The 20,871-nt window shown below is 56.6% G+C and overlaps 2 protein-coding genes across 14 annotated transcripts in view; one reads left to right on the top strand and one right to left on the bottom strand.

Moving 5' to 3' along the window:
- VWA5B1 (von Willebrand factor A domain containing 5B1) overlaps positions 1-8,256 on the bottom strand; it is a 33,741-nt gene extending 25,485 nt beyond the window's left edge. For 4 of the 13 annotated variants that reach the window (XM_080564034.1, XM_080564020.1, XM_080564027.1 and 1 more), the window contains exons 1-6: positions 5,553-6,756; positions 1,714-2,028; positions 1,135-1,296; positions 609-831; positions 328-470; positions 82-213 (exon numbers count right to left, since the gene is read on the bottom strand). In XM_080564034.1, coding sequence (XP_080420160.1) covers positions 82-213; positions 328-470; positions 609-831; positions 1,135-1,296; positions 1,714-1,852 — 799 coding nt within the window. In that variant the 5' untranslated portion in view covers positions 1,853-2,028; positions 5,553-6,756. Of the gene's footprint in view, positions 1-81; positions 832-1,134; positions 1,297-1,713; positions 2,029-5,552; positions 6,757-6,785 lie in introns of those variants that run through there. The other 9 variants (XM_080564035.1, XM_080564031.1, XM_080564021.1 and 6 more) reach the window with 5 other exon arrangements.
- Positions 8,257-8,396: 140 nt separating this feature from the next.
- On the top strand, positions 8,397-19,799 carry LOC308181181 (ATP-dependent RNA helicase DDX19B). Its single transcript, XM_080564037.1, has 12 exons — positions 8,397-8,552; positions 9,099-9,147; positions 9,590-9,643; positions 10,533-10,668; positions 12,875-12,967; positions 13,553-13,655; positions 14,396-14,510; positions 15,091-15,268; positions 15,715-15,952; positions 16,972-17,134; positions 17,949-18,140; positions 18,714-19,799. Exons 1-12 carry the CDS (start codon positions 8,496-8,498, stop codon positions 18,773-18,775), a joined length of 1,440 nt encoding a protein of 479 aa, XP_080420163.1. The 5' UTR covers positions 8,397-8,495; the 3' UTR covers positions 18,776-19,799.
- The last annotated feature ends 1,072 nt before the right edge of the window (positions 19,800-20,871 follow it).

Below are 20,871 nucleotides of genomic sequence, written 5' to 3'. Positions count from 1 at the left end.
CCCCTGGCCCCGACACCAGCGCTACGGGACAGGGCTCTAGGAAGGGGCTGCGGCAGCGGAGGGAAAGCAGAGCCCACCTACCGCTGGGGTGGATCAGGATCTCCACGGGCCTGTCGAAGGTGTGCTTGTCGGCCAGCGTGATGACGATGCTCCTCGCCGAGCGAGCCGAGGGGTCGGCGTCCGCGCGGATCTTGTGCGTGGGGCTCTCGACGCCTGCCCGGGGGAACCGCGGGGCGGTTGGGGAGGACCAGAGGACCCCACGCCAGGAGGGAGATGACGAGGGTAGGCATTGCCCAGAGGCGACGAGAGCCCCGCAGCACGCCCTACCTGCCAGCAAGCACGGCCCTCGGATCTCCAGGTGGAAGCTGAACTCGTACCCGGAGGGGTTGGTGGCCTCGCTCTCCAGCAGTTGGGCCAGGCAGAAGCTGCTGCCCTGCTCCGGGCTCCCCGATCCGCAGCAGGGCTTGGCTCTGCGGGTGAGACGAGCCCCAGTTAATGCTGGGCACGCGTGCTGTGTCCCCAGGGACTGCACGTCTGCAGCCCGTCTGCTCTGGGGTGTTGCCTCCCGTTCCCCCCCTGCTCCCCAGTCCCATCCCCTGGCTTCGTACGTCCGGAGCTGGTGGCCAGGAAGGGTGCTGGTGCTCTCCGAGCTGGGCTGTGGGACCCTGGGGACACACACGGCTGGCAGGAGGACCCTCACGGCCCCGCTGGGCAGCGTCTGCAGCTCCGAGGAGGTGCTGATGAAGACGGAGACGCTTTCCAGGGGAGGAATTGTGCCCAGGCTAGCCACAAATGCAATTCTCTCCAAGTCCTCGTCCATCACAATCCTTCCTGCAGAGATGGCCACGCCACGAGACACAGTGTCAGCCACAGAAACTGCTCCTCCACAGGCCTCCGCCACCACCCCAGCCCTGGGCCGCACTCTCAAAGCAACCTCTGCTGCAGAGATTCCTCTAGAGAGCCCAACCCCCGGCCCTTTGCATCGCCCTTTTGGCTGTCCAGCAGCAACAGCGCTTTCCAAGAGGGATGGGGCCGTCCCTTTTGGCAGACACCATAAGGACGCGAGCCCCAGAGCCTCATCTTTTCAACACTTTTTCATCTTTCCTTCCCCATGCTCCCCCAAAACCCTCTCACCGCTCCTGTCGTGAGCTCGTCCGTCGGGGTGGCTGCAGCCGTCGAAATAGGCGGCGTCGATCTTGGCCTTGTCCTTGATTTGCACGGTGACGGCGCGCCGGCACACCGCCGCCTCGAACCCGACCACGGTTGTGTGCTCATCCAGGGGGAAGACAAAGAGCCCTGCCGGCCAGCGGGGTTTTAGCCCCGCAAGCCCTCGCCCAGACCCACCGCAGGGGGCTGCTTCCCCCCGCCCTGCGCTCCCCACGTGGGTTTTTCCCAGCGGCAGCGGTGGCAGAGGGGCGTGCTGCTGCCACCTCAGCCGGTGGAGAAATGGGGCTGGTGAGAGCCTCAAGGAGTTCAGCAGGGGAAGGAAGGAACAGAGGAACGACCCCGGGCACCAGGACGGGCTGGGAAATGGGCTGGCCGAAAAGGACCTGGGGATCCTGGTGGGCACCAAGGTGAGCCAGCAGCGCGCCCTTGCTGCTACGAACGCGCCCCTTAGACCCGCGCAACCTCGCGTTCACAACCCCCGAGGACTCGACCAAGGGGAGGCAGCCCCCGAAGCAGCGTGCTCCCAAACCCAGTGCGGAAACTTGCCTTCACACGGCTGCGCCTCCGGGTTGCGGTAGGTGAGCGAGGCCGTCATCCCGCAGGCGTAGCCGCTGACGCACGAGGTCACCTCGGAGGCGGCGAGCGGCAGCGGGCGCCGGGTGCTGCGGTTGATCAGCCCCGGCATCTTCCCCGGTGGTCAAGGGGCGCCCGGTGGCGAGCTGGGGGACGCAAGGAGGAGCCCCGGGGGACCCGCACGTCCCTGCCACCTCCTGGAGTCTTCGGCGGCCCTTCTGTGCCCGCTGCTTTCCTTGCTTGCTCCTTGCAGCAGTCTTGCTAGTGGTCCCCGGGGTACTCGCGGCCCTGTGGGCAGGACAGAGGGCAGGAGAGATCCCCGTGGGACAGGACCCGGGGTGACGGCCCTGCTGGCAGAGGTGGGGATGGAGGTGAGACCCCGTAAGACAGCGATGGGGGATGCAGGGCCAGGCAGCAGCAGGACATCGTGGCGGCGAGCGGCACGCCTCGCCAGCCCCCAGCTACTGCTGGAGCGGGGGCACAAGGGGTTAGCTGTGGCCTTCCAGGCTCTCCTCATCCCCCAAGGGACACGTTCCCCTCGGGGAAGGCTCTGCCCTCCCCATCCCCTGCACAGGGCGACCCATCCTGGCTTAGCAGAGACATTCGGATGCACAGCGGCCGCTCCTGCCAAGCCCGTTTTGGCCCCCTCCCAGCAGCTTTTCTCGGTGCCAGCTCCTCTCCCCAAGGGCCGGGGTGCCAGCTCCGGCCCCAGGTGACCCGGAGCCCTGCCCCAAAACTGCCCCAAAGGATGGGGAGGGCTCCAGGGAGCTCTGGCTTGCCCTGCTGAGCCCCTTTCCCTGCCCCAGGACAGGGCTGGAGGAACCGACACCATTCAGTGACTACAGCACGGAGCAGGGAGAGGAGGGAGCGGGCATGGGGACCCCCAGGGCACCCCCTGCGCCTCCCAGGAGCCCACCCCAAGCTCCCAGCTGGCAGCACCCTCGCTCCCCAGCAATTGCTGCTGGCCGTGAGGAGCAGCCCCGCATCCTCCCAGCCTCGGATGCTGCTCGCTGCGGCTTCACAGCCGCTGGCCCGGCCTCAGCAGGACAGACCGGTGCGGCCGCCCTGCGCTCGCTGCATCAGCAAAGCCAGCCGTGCCCGTAATCCTGCCCGCCAGGGGAGCAGCAGCGCAGGGCTTTGGACGTCAGTCGTCACTCGGCCGGCCACGCTCAGGCCCCGGCAGGCTTTATTTTCCCCTTGCTTTGCAAATGATCTTTCCTTGGCCGCAGGGGAGGGAGCTGTGCTGGTAATGAGCTGGGAGCTCAGCCCGGCCGAATTCGGTGCGCCACGCACGGGGCCGGCGCTGCTGCTGCTGCTGCGCCGACGTCGGAGGACGGCCGCTGTGACGCGCGGAGAGAGCGGGGCTCTGCTGCACAGCGCGGGTGTGACCGCCACGGGCAGGCCGGGAGCTGGATTTTAAGCTCGGGTAAAGGGCAATTATGTGCCTGGAAGCAGGGCGTGAAGCCCGGAGAGCTCCTCAGGGCTGCTCGGGTGCTATCTGTGCCCCTAAGCGCTTTGGTGCCCCCAAAAAACCTGGCTCTGGAGCAGGTGTACTAAAGGCAGAGGCAGAAAAATGCTCTTCTAAGGTGTGTTTTCACGCATTGAGGAGAGAAGAAAACCATGACTGCTGCATGCAGGTAGCCCGGCCCCCAAAAAGAGCGCCGGGGTCCCGGCAGTGCCACCACCCAGAAAGGGACCACGGGGTCCCCAGCACCCAGAGCAGACCTGGAGCTGCCTGCGGCTGCTGGGATAAAACCCACAGCACGACCTCGCCTGGGCACTGGTGTCCAAAAGGTGACTGAGGGTGAGGAGGGAGGGGGGAGAGGTGAGAACGCAGCCACTTGTGCCGGCGTCTGCTCGGGAAGCCGAGCACAGGCCAGCTGTCCCCTCGGGGATCTCGCTCTCGCCCCATCCTCGGTGTCGGTCTCCTAAACAGGCAGAAAACGTCCCCTTGGCCCCAGCTGGCCGGAAAGCCCTCTGCCATTTGGCGACAAGCTGTGCTTTCATTCCGTGCCACAACAAACCCCAGACTTTTCCTCCTTCTTGCTTCCCCCCCACCCCACCCCACATTATCTGCCGGGGAGCAGGAACCCTCCTGGTAATTCCCCGCTGACATCTCATGCCGGTACCACAGCCCCACGGGGACCTGCGAGCCTCGGTGCCGAGCTCTCAGCCCGTGCCTCTCCCCAAAGGGGATTTTGGGAGCAGGGTTTTGGGAGCAGGGTTTTGGGAGCAGCTCCGCTCGCACCCCGGCAACGTCACCACCAGGTCCCACCGAAATCCATCCCGCTCGGAGGGTGCCTGTTGTTGTGCAACCGGGTGAAAAAAAAGAAAAAAACAGATATTGCTTCGGCTTCATTTGTATCAATCAACACTGACATCCAGTGGCTCGCCAGGCGGGGTACAGTCGGCGTGCTTTGCGGAGACGTGCACGGGAGCGCCTGTTGCACCGCAGCCCGGCCCCAGCGCTGCGGTGTGGGAACCCCGGCAGCATCTCGGGAAGGTTCCCGGCAGCCACACTGGGAAAGCAACTCCCCACCTGCCTGCAGAGCCAAAATGACCAAACCCCTGCACTTCCAGAGCTTTTTGGGATCTGAACAGCAGTGGTATCAGGCTCAGGGCCGAAGCTTGAGGGAGGACCACGATTGCTTCCAGGATGCACCCCGAGAACGTGAGCGGTGCTGTCCGTGCCGGAGCCTTTCCCAGCTCCGGGCATCGCCCTGCCCTCTGCAGCCTCAAAACACAAGTGCTTGACTCCCTGCCTGCCCTGAAAAAAACAGCAAAACTTCTGCTGCTGCCCCCCCCTGCACCTTCGCTCCCAGCTGGAGCGGATTTCTGCCCCCTTGGAGAGGCTGGTCTGGCCCCAAAGGGCACCCCGAGGCTGTCCTCACATCCCCAGGGACGGATTTCAGGGGGTGCGGGCTGTCTCCCTAGCAGGGGCTGGGCCGTAGGTCTTGCACCAGGTTCTGGGGCTGGATTTGGGTTCCTGGAGCTGTCACTCGCACCCCTGCTCTGGGAGCACCTCCAAAAGCAGGGGCTGTTACCCCTCCAGCCAGCAGGGGCAAGGGGGAGGGCGGCGGGGCAAATTCTGGGTGTTACCATCGCACCTCACCTGCGAGCAAACTTTTCAAGCCCCCCTTGCTCCTTCTGACGAAGCCGGCCGAGTCAGAGGGGAGCCACGGGGACAGGCTGCCAGCGCTGGGCAGGGGATGCAGACACGGCCAAGGAGCAGCCCTGCTCCATCCTCCTCCTCGTCCCAGCACGGAGCTGCCCGGCCGAGCACGCACACCAGCCCCTGGTGCTGCAAGCCTTCACGTGGGGGGAGCAGAGGGCCCCCCCAAGCCACCGAGGTCACTGGGATGGGCTCGGTCCCCTCTTCCCCCAAAGCAGCGTGTCATCTCCCCCCTCCTGCCCAGGAGGGGATAAGACTGTCACCCCCAAGCACTGCAGCACCACCATCCAGCCCCCTTCCCTCGCCCCCTGCCTGCAGCGAGAGGACAGCCCCATCGACGGGGGGGCATCGTTTTGGGGAGCCAGGGGAGGGGGGGGGGGGACACGGTCAGGGGCTCCCCAACCAGCTGAGAAAGGGACGACGTAGGGAAGCAGCAGCTTTGCCAAGTGTGGGCTTGTCGCCTGCGGAAAAATATTGTGACAGGGATCTGTCGACAGAGCGGCTTTGTGCCGGGGTTGTGCACCGCCTGGCGAAGCAGCAGCCCGCACCCCCGCCCCAAACCAACCCCCCCACAGCCAGCCCGGCCTGCCAAAAAGGTGCAGGAGCAAGTGGAGAGCATCGTCTGCTTTCTTTTCCTTACCTTTCCTTGGGAGAGGGGGTGGGTGGGTGGCTGGGGGGGGGCTGGAGCAACTTCCCCCCCCCTCCTGCAAGCTCCTGCAGCTGGGCTGGGGGGGCCGGGAAGGCGGCCGGAGGGCTCTCGGAGGCGGCCGGCACTGCTTCAGCCCTGCTTTTGTCTCTGAAAGGCACGGAGAGAGACAGGAGATGAGGAGGGAGAGCGAGCACGGGAGGGAGAGACGGCGCGCCAGGGCTCGGGGTGGGGGGAGCCGCACAGCGGCCACCTCGGCGGCCCCCCCCCAAAAAAATAACCCTGACCCTCTCCCTCCCTGCCACCCACTGGGGCTCGGTGGGGTGCGGATGGGGACGGGGCTTACCCAGACGGACACACACGTGCGAGCACGCCGAGGCTCGTTCCCGGCTCGCCGGCTGCCCCCGGTGCGCGGCCGGGTGGACGCAGCCTTGGCGGAGCCCTGTGGGTGCCCATGGTTAGCTGGAGCCATTTGTGTCTGTCGGGGAAGGTAACCATGACAATCGCCCTCCACGCACACCGCCTCCCTCCCGCAGCCCCCTCCTGCTCCCGGGGGGCATGGGGAAGGGATGAAGGACGAGCACGGAGCCCACCAGGAAGGGAAACGGCACCTTGCTCGTCTGCTTCCCTTATGGGGGAAATCAAAGCCCCCCAGCCCAGCCTGCAGCCCCAGCACGGGACTCCTCTCCCCCTGCTCGCTGCCGTGGGGCACGCGGGACACCCATGGGGCCGCCCCACAAGCGAGGATGTTCCAGCAGGATGTGCTCGTGCCGGACACCAGCACCACTCGGGGCGGCTGGTGCTTAAAAACAGGGAAAATGGTCAAGGGGAAACCGAGGCACTGGGGACGCACCTCTGCTGGGGATGGGGCTGCACGGCTCCCCAAGGAGGGGACATGCAGCAGGGATGAGGTTTGCCAGCACAAATCCTTCTTGTAGGATGGCTGACCAGACCGACAGCGTCCCTAACGAACCACCTCGGCCACCAACTCTACAAGCAGACCCCAGCCGAGTCTTCTCCCTTCCCCGGAGGCTGACTTCAGCCCCGAAGCTGGAGAATTTACAGTTCTGATCAGACAAATAAATCAGCCGCAGAGCAGCCCACGTAGCCGGCTGCCGGCTCAATGTTTGCTTACTATGGCTTTTGTCTCTGCCAGAGAAAAGAACATATGTTGGGAAAAATCCCCAGATTCATACCAACAAACGTAGCTGAGGCAGGTTTATTTACCTTGCTGGGCGAGCTGTGCGACCCACCCGAGGGCCTCTCACGCACCGGGAGCACAGCACAGGTTCCCCAGCCCCTCCGCTCGGTGTCCAGAGGAGGCTTCGGTGACACGGAGACGCTGCAGGGCACCTGCGTAGACAGGGACGAGAGGGACTTCCCTGGATTTATCTGGAAGGAAAAAATCACAGAGGGCTGTGCGAAGGGCCAGGCCTTGTGTCGCTAATGTGCCAACATTGGAAAAGTCAGACTCACGCTACAACCTTGGTTTTCTGCCTTGCACCCCCGTTTCAGGGGCAGGAAGAGCTGTAGTTCCCCTGCAAATGTCACAGCCCCTGCTCTGCCCCAAGCCTCGGTTCCCAAAGGGACTCAGAACCCCAACTCTGCACCTCCCTGCCTGTGGGGAAAAACCTTCCAGTCACGGCCTAGGGAGGCTCAGCAGCTCCAGGACAAAATAAACGACCCCCAAGCTGTAAAAACTTGCATCGTCAGCAGCTCCAGCAGCTGCTCCCCAGGACCCGGGAGAAGGGCTCGCCTGCCTGAGGGACCCCACCTCACGCAGCAGGGCAGGTCCCGGCCCCGGCCCCATATCGTGGCATAGCGCCGGGCCCTACAAAACGCAGCAGGGCAGGGCTGGCTGCCGGTGCCATGCCATGGGGCTGGTCCCCGCACCATGCAGTGAGGCAGGCCCTGACCCCAGCCCCACACCACGGAGGGGACCAGGACCCTGCCCATGCATGAGGCTCGGGATGACCCCAGCCCCACATCACAAAAGGGGCCAGGACTGAGCCCATACAGGGAGGCTCAGGCTGACCCCAGCCCCACACAGGGGCCAGGACTGAGCCCACACAGGGAGGCTCGGGCTGACCCCAGCCCCACGCAGGGGCCAGGACTGAGCCCATACAGGAGGCTCAGGCTGACCCCAGCCCCACATCACAAAAGGGGCCAAGACTGAGCCCATACAGGAGGCTCGGGCTGACCCCAGCCCCACATCACAAAAGGGGCCAAGACTGAGCCCATACAGGAGGCTTGGGCTGACCCCAGCCCCACGCAGGGGTTAGGACTGAGCCCATACAGGAGGCTCGGGCTGACCCCAGCCCCACATCACAAAAGGGGCCAGGACTGAGCCCACACAGGGAGGCTTGGACTGACCCCAGCCTCACGCAGGGGTTAGGACCCAGCCCATACAGGAGGCTCGGGCTGACCCCAGCCCCACACAGGGGTTAGGACTGAGCCCATACGGGAGGCTCGGGCTGACCCCAGCCCCACACAGGGGTTAGGACTGAGCCCATACAGGAGGCTTGGGCTGACCCCAGCCCCACACAGGGGCCAGGACTGAGCCCATACAGGAGGCTCAGGCTGACCCCAGCCCCACATCACAAAAGGGGCCAAGACTGAGCCCATACAGGAGGCTTGGGCTGACCCCAGCCCCACGCAGGGGTTAGGACCCAGCCCATACGGGAGGCTCGGGCTGACCCCAGCCCCACACAGGGGTTAGGACCCAGCCCATACGGGAGGCTCGGGCCGACCCCAGCCCCACACAGCCCCGTGCCCCCCCGTTCTCCCCCCTTTCCCCCCCCGGAACGCCGCTCTCCCGGAACGCCGCCCGCCCTGCCCGTGCCGCCGCCGGCCGGCCCGGAGGAGCGCGGCGCAGGCGCCCTCCCCTCGCCCGGCGCCATTGCGGCTGCTGGCGGCGAGGCCCGGCCCGGCCCGGCCATGGCCACCGACTCGTGGGCCCTGGCCGTGGACGAGCAGGAGGCGGCGGCGGAGTCGGTGAGCGGCTGCCGGGCCCCGGGGCGGGTGCGGAGCGGAGCGGGGCCGGGGCCCGGAGCGGGGCCGGGGCCCGGAGCGGTGCGGAGCGGTGCGGAGCCGGGGCCCGGCTGCGCTGGGGGCGGCCGCCGCCTCCTCGCAGCAAGCAGGCAGCGCTGCAGGGACCCGATTCTCCCCTTTTTTCCCTCGTTTTTTGGGTCGTTCGGTGCCTCGGGGGTCGTGGGGCCGGGTCCTCAGGACGGGGGGGAGGGGGGGGAATATCTCTCTCTATTTTTTCCTTCTTTCTCTTCATCCCCCCCCCCCCCCCCCCCCCATCCTTTCCCCTCACGGTGCATCCAGGCGCTGCCTCACCTCAGGGTCCTGCTGCCTCTCGTGCCCCACAAACGCCTCTTTTGCCCCCATTTCTGTGCCCTGTCTTCACACCGTCCCGGCAGCGGCACAGACCCTGCGCTGGGGACGCTCAGCCCCTGTCCCCATCCTCGCCCCTGTCCCCATCCTTGTCCCTGTCCCCATCGGGGACCTGACCCCGCTGTTTTTCCTCACTCGCAGCTCAGCAGTTTGCACCTGAAGGAGGACAAAGCCAAGCCGGATTCCAACGGTGAGTTACCCTCGCTGTGGTGGTCTCACCACGTTCCTGTTTGGAGCGGGAGCAGAACCCCTCGGGGACAGAGGGGAAGACCCCGAAGATGGTGGAGTCCGAGCCGAGCAACACCCGGCCGGTCAAGAAGCTGCAGGAAAAAAAAACAAAAAACAAAACAAAACAGAAAGCTAAGATTGCTTAGCCAGTCGCAATGACTTAACTATCCACCTCTTGAGCTTGCCCTGCTGGGCTAACTCTTTCTGCCTGTGTCTCGATGGCAAAATTTCGTGGTGTGTTTGGCTTGGACCAGGCACCAGCGTTGATTTGGCCACGCAGAGCAAGCTCTGCTCGGTTTTCCTGCTGCGCAGCCGCAGGGCTGTTTGCTGAGCCGCTCCGTGGCTTTTCCGCAGAATTCCAAACCTAAATCCCCTAAATCCCACTCCCCTCTCTTTGAATTCAGGCGCTGTCGTCAAGACGGACGACAACGTTGAGAAGACAGAGGATGAGGAGAAAGGTGGGTGCTCGTCGGGTGAATGCCGTGGCGAGGCGTGTGGAAAGAGAGATTTGTTTCCTGTGTACCTAAAGTAAGTCCACCTTACGCCCCAGGGTGGACGATCTTGCCTCCTGCCCCAAGGACCTAGTTGTAAATTTTAAAGCCGTTGGGTCCTGTAATAACCTGGGGGACTCCTGGATTAGAGTGAAGAGAGGTGAGGGGACAGCAGTGTCCTCAGAGGCAGGGCTGGGTGCAGGAGCTGTTGGATAACCCAGAGCTGGAATTTCAGAAGCAACCAAGACATTGCATTTCTGAAATGGCTGTTAAGGGGTGGGTGACGGCCCTAAATCCCTCAGAAGGTGCCTTACAAGAAGCTCACTTTAGAAGACAGACTCGTGAGGAAAACCCCAAAGTGCAGCAACTTCGCCTTCTGTTTTGATCTCATGTATCCTCAGCCCTTAGAGTGTTCCAACCCGGGAATCTTGAAATGCTGTTTGTCCTCAAACCTTCCTTAAAAGGAAAAAAGAAAAAAAACCTAAAAGGTGTGTGTCCACAGGTGACAGTGGGGCTTTTGGCCCTGTCCCTTCTTGCAGTTGGGTGCTGAGCTGTAGGATCTGAGACCTGCAGCTTAACAAGCAGAGCTCCGTGTCTGTGAAGGTTTCCCCTTGGCCTTAAAACTGAGCTTGCTTTTCTTTGCCTTCCTGAATATCGTGGGGGGCGCCTTGACAGACGTTTCATTCGGGAAGCCCGGGCTCTGTCACAGTTTTGCTCTCTAACAGGGAGCTTGGGTATTTCTGGGGTTGGGTGCAGCGCGTCCTTTCCGGCCGGCCGTGCCGTGCAGCATTTCAGCGGGAGCAGCGGCTGGAACAGGCCGTGACCGTTTTCCCACCTCCTTTGTTTTTTTTGACAGAGGACAGAGCTACCCAGTCCTTGCTCAACAAGCTGATCCGCAGCAACCTGGTGGACACCACCAACCAGGTGGAGGTGCTGCAGAGGGACCCCACCTCGCCGCTCTACTCCGTCAAGTCTTTCGAGGAGCTGCGCCTGTAAGTGCCGTCAGCCCCGGGGCTGCGAGGCCGGTCGTGGTGCCAGGAGCTCCCCTGCATCAAGCTGAAGAGCAGAAGGGTTAAACAGGCTCCCCTGTGGCTGTTTTGCAGCTCGTTATTTGGCCCCCACGGTTGGGGGAAGCGTTGTTGAGCTCAGCAGGGGCAGCGCTGGCTTGTTTTGAGGAGCCTGTGAGAACAGAGGCGAGTCTGGAGCCGATCAGATGGTTGTGGTCTCCCCTCGTGCCCTGTTAGATTTCCTGGCTGCCTCAGACCACTGACAAGTGCGTAGGCTTCTGGTTTAAGTTGCTGCAAATTTGTCGTTAAGAAACGAGCATATCACGTGTTGTATTATTTAAACGCAAGGAGAATTGTTTCATCTTGGTGCCTTGGGAAGGCCTTCATCCGAAACGAGCTCCTTGTAGGCCCTGCTTTGTGTACAGCTAGCGTTTCCTCCTATAACCAGCTCTAGCCACGCCGTTTTGGATTTTGATGTGTGATTTTGGTGGAGCTTGCGCGCGGTCGGTGCGAGGGGCCGGGCAGAGGGAGGGCTGTCCCTCCACAGCCACCACCACCACCAAGCCCCCCTCGGTGGGACAGGAGGCGTTGGTTCTCTGCGGGTTCTGCAGCCGGCGCGGGGGCGCTCAGAGACCGCCTGCCAGCGACGGGGCTGTTCTTTGGGCGTGCAGGAAAACCCGAAATTTGTTGTGCCGGCAGAGGTGACGAGCACAACCATCTCCTGTTCCCGTTCGTGGGTTATTTGGGAAGATCCAGCAGTGAACAGCACGAGGGGAGGGTGCTTGTCTTTCCTCTGCCGGTGGTCTGGGTTTCCAGCGATGTCAGGGACGTTCGTGGCTGAATGTCTCCCAAAAAACTGAGAGCCCGCGGTGCCCTTTAGACTAATTCCCATCTTTCAGAAGGCAAACAATCCGAGGGAGTTAATGACAGGGGCCAGCAGACTAATTGAGTCGTCGCCTTACGAGTCGGTGTATCCTTGGCAACTGCGGTGGAGCCGGGCTCTGCGTCCTTGCTGCTGAGCAGCGCAAGGTTGCGTTTCAAAGGGCTTTTGTTCGAGCCAGCCCCTGAAAGTAATACGGGCTTTTTAAAAAGCGGGTTGTGCTGAACGGGGAGTGCTTAACAGGAGGAAACGGTGGGCAGGAAAAGCGGAACCTGCCTGGAGTGGAGAGCGCTCCGCTTCTCGACACCGCCGACAGCACCCCAGTGAGGGCCTGGAGGTCGGCGGTAAGAGTCTGCTGACACCATAACCTGAATGTTAGGTTGTTCTCGAATCGCCTCGGCTACACGAGCACCAGCTGGGACTGGAAAGCTCCCTTCCAGAAAGAGCAGTGTGAGTGTTTGAGGACTGGTGGTGTCGCTGCACCCCTGCCTAGGTCGTAGCGACAGAGGCTACTTTGTCTAATACTCAGGTCTTCAAGGCGTAACCGTTTTGGTGCTGAGATCTGAAGAGGAGGGATTGCCCTAAAGGACGGGATTAATGGTCTCTACCCTGTGCTTGTCTGAAAAGCTGCTTTAGAACCTGCGAGAAGCCCAGCAGAAGCCTCTGGAGCTGCGAAACAGAGTTCCCCGTGCAGTGTGAAAGGCAGGCGTGCAGCCTGGCTTAGTAAATGGAGGTGGTTTGGGTTTTTTTTGAAGCTTCTGTTCCAAGCAGCGCTGTGCTCTCCCTTGCTGCTGCAGCTTCCCGGTGCCTGTCGCAGTCACTCACCAGTGGGATCGCAACGGGCCCGCAGAGCCCGGCAGCTCTGGGTCCAGTTGGAAGGGTTTTTCTCATCTTTTTTTGTCCACAAATGAAAACCAAGTGGATTTTATTAGGCTGCAGCAGAATAGCAGCGCGGTGCTGCTCCTGTATCTAAGCGGAAAACGTGATTTTTTTTTTTTGGCATTTCTGTTCAGCTGGAGAAGTACCTAGATTTCCACGGGTAACAAGGTGTGAACAGGGAAGTTGTTTCTGATACGCCCACCGCTTCACAGCGGTTAAGAGGGTAACTTTCTCAAAAACGAACAAAAATAAAGAGATCATATGGCTGGAATAATGGTTAGAGGCCCCTGGCTAGCTGTGGTATTGCGCTGACCTCAGTGAGATGAACACCGAGGGACCCTTGTTTGGTTCTACCAAAATCCTGCCTGCTGGGATGCTTACCTCGAAGGGGTTTGAAGGCAAAGCTTAAAAGAAAACTTCTTCTGTTTTCAGGAAACCGCAGCTCCTGCAAGGAGTTTATGCCATGGGCTTCAACAGACCATCAAAAATACAAGAGAATGCCCTGCCCATGATGCTTGCCGAACCGTACGTACACGCGCTTGCCACTCCCTGTCAGTAGAGGAAGGAGTTGAAAGACCCGAGTGCCACTGCTGGACTGGGGATGGGAGGGTGGTGAAGGGCTCCCCGGCCCCAGTATTTCTGATGTGACAGCTGCCTTGGGTTTTTCCTTTGCCTAGGGCTGGTACTGGTAAATCCAGGGAGAAATAAAGCTGCTAGAGAGCACGGCTCCAGCAATCCGGGCTGGGTGGGGGTAGTTGAGGTGCTGCGTCGTCTGCTGGGCAGGCTTTCCTCTCTGCACCCCTGAGCTGCAAGGTGGGAAGTACGGAAACACTGGGGGGAGATGTGCATAATGTGCCTAGTGCCAGAGAGCAGCAGTGTTCCTCCAAAATCTCCATAACTGGGAGGTCACTTGGGCTGAAAGAGGGTTGGTAGAGGGCAGAAACCAACTGCTGCCCCACGGCAGGCGCCCACACAGCGCGGCGATGCGTCTAAAAGCTGTTGAAGTGGTTAAGCCTCCACTCGCTGCGTCTTCTTTGTCATCTGGCATTGCTGGGCGGCTCGGTTGGTTGGGCTCACGCTGGTGTTTAACTCTGCCCTGTGTTGCTGCAGCCCGCAGAACCTGATCGCGCAGTCTCAGTCTGGTACTGGCAAGACGGCTGCCTTCGTCCTCGCCATGCTCAGCCGCGTCGAACCCGGGAACAAGTACCCACAGGTAACTTTTCTGGTTCTGTGGGGCTTGGGGTGGCGCAGGGCCACCTCGTGAGGAGGCTGGGCTTCTCTTGGGACCTCTGAGAGCAAATTCTTGGCTTGCTGAACCTGTCCCTACAGTGCTGTTTCTGTAAACAGCTCAGCAGGGGCTGGCAGCGTGGGGAGCCTTTAGATGTGGATTTAGCTAGCAGCTTGCTCCTGACACTCCCTCCCTTTTGTTGCTCAGGACGCCGTTGTCCCGTGAGGAGCTATCATTCTGGGAGGAAGTAAATCAGAGAAATGCTGCGGGCTGAAAGGGGTTGAGGAAGTGTAATTTGGGATGGAAGAGAAGACAGCTGTGACAATAGGGCAGGCATTGCCTGGAAGGGGACGACTTAGACCCAGTATCCTTAGAAGATAGCTGAGCACTTTTACCAAGGCCAGGATCCTTTCCTTAAAAAATGCTGTTCTTACAGGTCGTAGATTCCTTGTTGTTACTATCCACGCTTGTCCCCGAGCAGACAATCTGTATTCTCAGGTCTTAAAAAGCAGAACGGAACACAGCAAGCCAGTCGCCAGGTGACTGTAGTACATAAACTCCTTGCCATAGTTTCGGAATGCAGAACTGGATAGGTTTTCACCAACAGGTCAGCTCCTCGCATGTTTGCCCTCTGTAGAATTCCAAATAGGGTTTTTAAAAGCAGGTGTCGTAGTGTTGCCCAGGGCATTGGTCGTCTCACGCTCGTTATTCCTCTGTCCCTCCAGTGTTTGTGCCTTTCCCCAACATACGAGCTGGCACTTCAAACGGGAAAAGTGATCGAACAGATGGGGAAGTTCTACCCGGAGCTGAAGCTCGCGTATGCTGTGCGAGGCAATAAATGTGAGTAAGGTGAAACACCACCAACAGGCTGCACGTGAAAAAGTGGGGGTGCAATACAGCCCTGGAACGTAGCGCTTTTAAAACATGCAAATCAGTCTGCTGGGCTTCCTATTAGAGGTGGGCACTGCCGAGTCCTGTTCTCGCCAGTATCAGATCTGTACTGAATACAAATTTAAAGTAATGGGAATTCACCTAGAGGGTGGCACTGGGGCAGTGATGAATGTTTTTGGCTTTACCACGATTTCTTCCTTGACACAATCTCAGCTAAATACGAGGAGTTGTACTGAGCTGTTACGGATGGCTTGTGCAGTCTGGAGATGCAGTCTAACAGCTGAATTAAAAGAATTGTGCTGACTGTTAAATCTTTCAAACTGGAATGAAGCCGTGGGTCCTGTATGCTTCACACACTCACTTTCTCACCTGTGAAGGGACACGTGGCACTAGCACAGCTGACCTTTCAGCTACGTGTGCCGTAGAGCAGTCAAATGGCAAAATAGGGTGGTTCAGAGAGGGAGAGGGGGCAGAGCGTTTCGCTGTCTGCACAGCCAGCTTGTGAATGATTCCCTTTGTGTCTTGGCAGTGGAGAGAGGTCAGAAGATCTCTGAGCAGATTGTGATCGGCACGCCTGGCACTGTGCTGGACTGGTGCTCCAAGCTGAAATTCATAGACCCCAAGAAAATCAAGGTGTTCGTCTTAGACGAGGCTGATGTGATGATAGCAACCCAGGGCCATCAGGATCAGAGCATTCGCATTCAGAGGTAAGGACTCGGTGAACGTTGCCTCGGGTAGGGAGGCAGCTATTTCTTCCTCTGAATGATAGCTGTTTGGTAACACAGGGACAGTGGGGCTACGTTCTTGACTGGTGTCTTTCCTGAGAAAGCAACAAGATTAAAACGATATATTTAGCTGTAATCCTAATGGCTGGTAGAGGCAGAATGTCAGGGGACGACAAGCAGTTTAATTTTCTCGGAGAATAAAACGTCTGTCCCTGGAGTAAGGCTTACTCATTTTTAAGAATGTGAGTCTGGATGCCTCCGTTCCACATGGGAACGATCAGGTGCTGGTGAGAAAAGCACGAGCCTTTGCAGCCGTGGAAATGGCTCTGAGGATGTTCTGCCTTGCGCGGGGCATGAATCCCATCAGGGTGTCACAGGGCCACGCTCCTGTTGCGTGGGGACCCTGCCCATTTCGCTTTCTCTTGCAGGATGCTCCCCAGGGACTGCCAGATGCTTCTGTTTTCAGCCACTTTTGAGGATTCCGTGTGGAAGTTTGCTCAAAAAGTTGTTCCTGACCCAAACATTATCAAGCTGAAGCGAGAAGAGGAGACGCTGGACACTATTAAGCAGTATTACGTTCTGTGCAATAACAGAGATGAGAAGTTCCAGGCTCTCTGTAATGTCTATGGCGCTATAACCATTGCCCAGGCCATGATCTTCTGCCACGTGAGTCCTTTTGGGGAACGTTAGTCCCAAGAACCCTGTTAGTATCTGTCGGTGCTAAAAATCTGGCCTTCTTTTTTTTTTTCCAAAAGGTAACCAAGGAGACAGATTGCTCTTTTCTTTGGCTTTTCTGGCACCTTCTTTGAGTGATATCCTGATTTCACTCAAAGAAATGGCCAATCCACAATGGCCATTTTTATTCTTGAAGTCTTCTGAAGCAAAGATCAGAGTAATGCAGCCTTTTCCAAAACAATATTGGTCAGAACTACAGGAAAAAAAAAAGTGAGGTTGGAAGGTGGATAAAAACAGAGCAGAGCGAGGGATGGGAAAGTCTTGTACTTCATCTGATACAGAGTTTGTCCCCCGTTTCCCTCTGGTAATGGGCTGTTACACAGCTGGGATCTCTCCATGAATTATACCGGGGCTTTTTCTTTTTTATGGAAGACACTGATCTTAGAAAAACAGTGCAGATAGCACCAGCTGAGCCCCATAAAGCTTGACTTAGTTAGGATAAAACCTGGATTTGGAGGCTGCTGCAGCAGTTTGCTTTTACGCTATCTTGAGACGTCAGACATAACCAGAGCTTGGAAAAACAACATCGCTGGAAACGGTTTAATTCGTCACGGTGTAGAGCCTCTGTTGGACTTCACAGGTTCATCCTGCCCAAACCCTGTCTCTTTCCAAGCTGAGTAGTTTTGTTTTCTTGACAATGGTCCTGAGACTTTAGTGCACGTATGTAATGCCAGTCTCCTCACAGAGTGAAAACTGAGGAGCAGAGCACCAAAAGACACGTACTTCTCTTAAACAGGGGCTCCTGCGGTGGCAGATGCATGTTTTCCTATGTCTGATATGAGAGCTGGGAGCCCAGATTGGGACGGGGAGGGCATTCAGGAGCCATTTCCTTGTGAAACATCAAAACCGAGGAGCCACGGAACTTCCAGTCTAGCCAAGAGAGGCTTTTTCATGTCCTACAACGTTAAAGCTTCCTCCCAAAGACGGCCCCCTCTCTCTCTGTGTTTCAGACTCGGAAGACGGCTGGCTGGCTGGCGGCAGAGCTCTCGAAGGAAGGCCACCAGGTGGCATTGCTCAGCGGGGAAATGATGGTGGAGCAGCGAGCTGCCGTCATAGAGCGCTTCCGAGAGGGCAAAGAGAAGGTGCTGGTGACCACGAACGTCTGTGCCAGAGGTAGGGCACGGCAGAGCTGCGCCGGGGGGGCAGGAGCAGTGTTTTATTATAAGATGAAATATTGCCGAGCAGCTTGCAGAAAGAATTTGTATCAAGCGTTCCAGTGTGGACAAACAAGGTTCCTTAAAGCAATTCCTGGACTTTCTGGCTGCTGCCTGTGTCTGCGCATATAAAGATGGCTGTGGGCAAACACAGGGCTCCTTGCAGGCTTCCTGCAGCTTGAGATGAAGATGTCCGTCCCGTGACGTTTTTATGTTTCTGTTGCCATGTCTAGCTTGTACTGCTGACCCTAAATGATTAAATTAAAAAAACATTTCCCTGTTTCCAAAACAGGGAAATCTGAAAGCTACTTAACCCCAGTAGGAATTCGTATTGCAGTTCAACGTCTTGGAACAGTTAAGACAAGACGATATGTGAAAAAGCAAAGCTGCTGAAAGGAGGAGAAATTGTTAAACACTGGATAAACCTGAGCGGCTCAGACTGTTTTTCTGTTCGCCACTTCAGTGGGATTCTCTGGTGTGGTCGCTAGATGGCTAGATGTCAAACTACCCCGGGGAGAAGATCCATTTACACTTAGCACTTGTAGGTTCTGTGGGCCAGCCTTCGCCCCGTTTGGTGTTGCCTCAGAGCATGAGACTGGTTTTTAAGTCTTTGTGCAGGTTGGAGGCAACTACACGGCAGCTATCTGAAAACAGCTGGAAGTTCAGCTGTTGAGTAACCTAGACATTTGATAAAAACGCACGCAGGTTGGGCCAGAGGAGGCTGTTCCTGCTATGAAATGATTTAAATGGCATCCGATGCTTTCTTTTACCAGGGATCGATGTAGAGCAGGTCTCTGTTGTTATCAATTTTGACCTTCCTGTGGATAAAGATGGAAATCCTGATAACGAGACTTACCTGCACCGGATTGGGCGCACAGGTCGCTTTGGCAAGCGAGGACTGGCTATCAACATGGTGGACAGCAAGCACAGCATGAATATTCTCAACAGAATCCAGGAACACTTCAGTACGTACCCTCAGGCTTATTTCTCTAAAATTAGATGTTCCTGCAGAATTTTGACTTGCTGTATACTGAGCAGGTCTGGCTAATGAATGTTTGTTGAGCCTTAAAACTGAATGCAGGAGAGCACGAGCTGCATTTTTGCGTTGCAGTTGGCTCCAAAAGAAATATTTGGAAAAGAAACTGCACAACAAGCAGTATTTGTTCCCATGCAAGAGGGTATTGAGCTGTTACCACATAAATACTCTTTGTGAGAGCCACGGTTTTTGTAGGGCAGCATGCAGTAGGTGCCTCTCGAGTACCTAAATGTTACTTTCAGGATTGTGAGCTGCTGCATTGTGTGAGTAGAAATAAGTTGTTTGCTGGTTACCTGGATAGTCCTTCAAATGGGCACGTGGAGCTGGTAACGTGTGAGTATCGTGGTGGGCCTTTGAGAAAAGAAAGAGGTTTTAAAACTGCAACATAAAACTTTGAATGAATGTTTGATGGATAAATCTGCACTCAGGACGACCTGAAGAAAGCATCTTTCCCTCCCCTGCTCGGTGGTACGGTGCGTGACTTATTTTTCATCTTTCACAGACAAAAAGATAAACAAATTGGACACTGACGACTTGGATGAAATCGAGAAGATAACTAACTGAAGTACAGCTGCTGGAACTGGTGTGTACCCTGCTGTGGAAGCTCTCCTACTACAATTGGATCAGCGTTCAGATTGGCATGCCTCTCAGCTAGTCCCGAAAAGGACTCCTAAGATATGAGTACACAAAAATTACCTCATTTTAAAAATTACAGTTGGACTACAAAATGTGCAACTATGGGGAGGAAATGTTTACAGAAGCTTTTAACATTTCTTAGTCTAGCCTTAAAATGGAAAGATCTTTTGAATTGTAAGAAATAGACTTGCCAAAAACAGGCAATATGTAATTATCAAAAACTAATCTGGGAAAAAAAAAAAAGCTTTATTGCTTTTAATTGGGGTAAAGTTCAGCCTAAATGTGATCAGTTAAAATTCAACAGCCAAATATATAACGGACATGGGTTAAGGAGAAAAAAAAAAGAAAAACCAAACCAAGGCAGCTGTTTTTTGGCTAGAAACTCAACCTGTACAAAATAGGATGTCATTCTCTTTGGCATTCCTCTGAGCTCTTAAGACTCATTTCTGGCTTCCTGATGGATTTGCCCAGCTCTTTGTTAAGTAAATTGTCCAAAGGATGTCTCCAGTAGGTCCGACTCTCTGACACAGGTGCCGTGTTGCTTTCGCTGGGCGGTATTTTGTTTTACTTTGTCCTTGAGTTGTTAGAATGGCCACTATATGTAAAGCGGTGCAGTGGTGGCAGTGCTGAAGTAAGTACTCTAGAAGTTCATCTGAAGCGTTTAACCTTGCCAAACTATAGGTGGGTAGATGGGGAGGGAGGGGCAGTGTGAAGGGAACTGTACTAATTGATTTTCTGAATAAATTCACCTCCGTAAAATTATAGTGTCCGCTGGAGTGGGGGTTAGTCACCTTCAGGCAGGTAGTGCCGGTTCTGAGATGCTGCTGCGAAGCTCTGGGTGAATCATGTACACAACTGCTGGACTTCGCTGACCAGTAACAGAAATATTTGTCTGGCTTAAAAAAAGAAAAATAAAATGGTAATAGCGTGTATTGACCAAAAAAAAAGAAAACCTTTAGAACACCAAATTTACATTTACAGGATGTTTCAGTATCAGAGTTTTGAGTTAAATTGCTCAGCCAAATTTCAGAGGGGAAGCGCCTCCGCTTTCGTTGCGCTCGTAGTGCAGACAGGCAGGCCGTCGGTCTCTTGCCCTAAGGTGATCCTCGCCAGAGAAGGAATTCTTTGCGACTTCTGTGGTTTTTAGTTCGGTTGGGACCATTTTAGCGTGCGCAGCTGACAGCCTGCGGGTTGCTGCCCTGGCCTGGTTTCCGGGAGAAGGAGGCTCCTGACCTAGAACTTAGTGGTGCACAGCTCTTGTTGGGGGGAAAAATGGGACGTGCGTGAGCAGCCATCGGCCTGCTACTCAGTGCAGGAATCACTTCAAAACAAATGTACAAATTGTAAATTTAACTAGGAATTTACTTTGCAATTTTGGCCATCATATTCTGTTCAAAGACAGGAACATGGATCCTTTTACCAAGTAAAAAAAGGCTCGTTTAAAATGTACCTAAAATTTTAGGAAATTGTGCACCCTTTTATCAATTTGTATAAAGGCTTTAGTGGGAAAAAAAAAAACTGTTAAAATTAAACTTTTTGTATTCTGGGGTGTATCTATTTTTATTCTGTTGGAAACCTATTTAAAGTGGCAGGTGAGTGAGTGCTTGCGTGCAGAGTGGAAGACATGTTTCAATCACCTACTTTAATAGTACAGCCGAATGACCTCGCGACAGCAGTGCATCGGGTTGAATTGTCACGGAAGCTGCTGCTGGTCCTGTGTGCTGTTTCTAATGTACTTTTAATTGGAATAAAGAACACGTACCGAGCGGTGCCTCAGCTCCTTTCTTGCTTGGATGCTTTTTTCTTGCTTAAAAGCCTCGGGTAAGGAGGCCTGGTGGGTTTTCAGTGTCTGGCTTTCCTGAAGCAGCCAGACTGAACCCCAGCAGATTCGATGGGGAATTTCTGGAATTCTTCTTGTGAAAACAAGGCAGCGGCCCACCAGGAATCGTTAAATGCTGCCGTACCCCGAATGATGTCAGGTGAACGCCGTTCTTTCCCCCCAGCGCTTCTTGTGCTGCTGTACC

Source organism: Anser brachyrhynchus (assembly GCF_964034855.1).
Source record: "Anser brachyrhynchus genome assembly, chromosome: 21".
Lineage (NCBI taxonomy): Eukaryota > Metazoa > Chordata > Aves > Anseriformes > Anatidae > Anser > Anser brachyrhynchus.
Note: the sequence above shows the minus strand (reverse complement) of the source record. Positions and strands in the feature narration are given on the sequence as shown.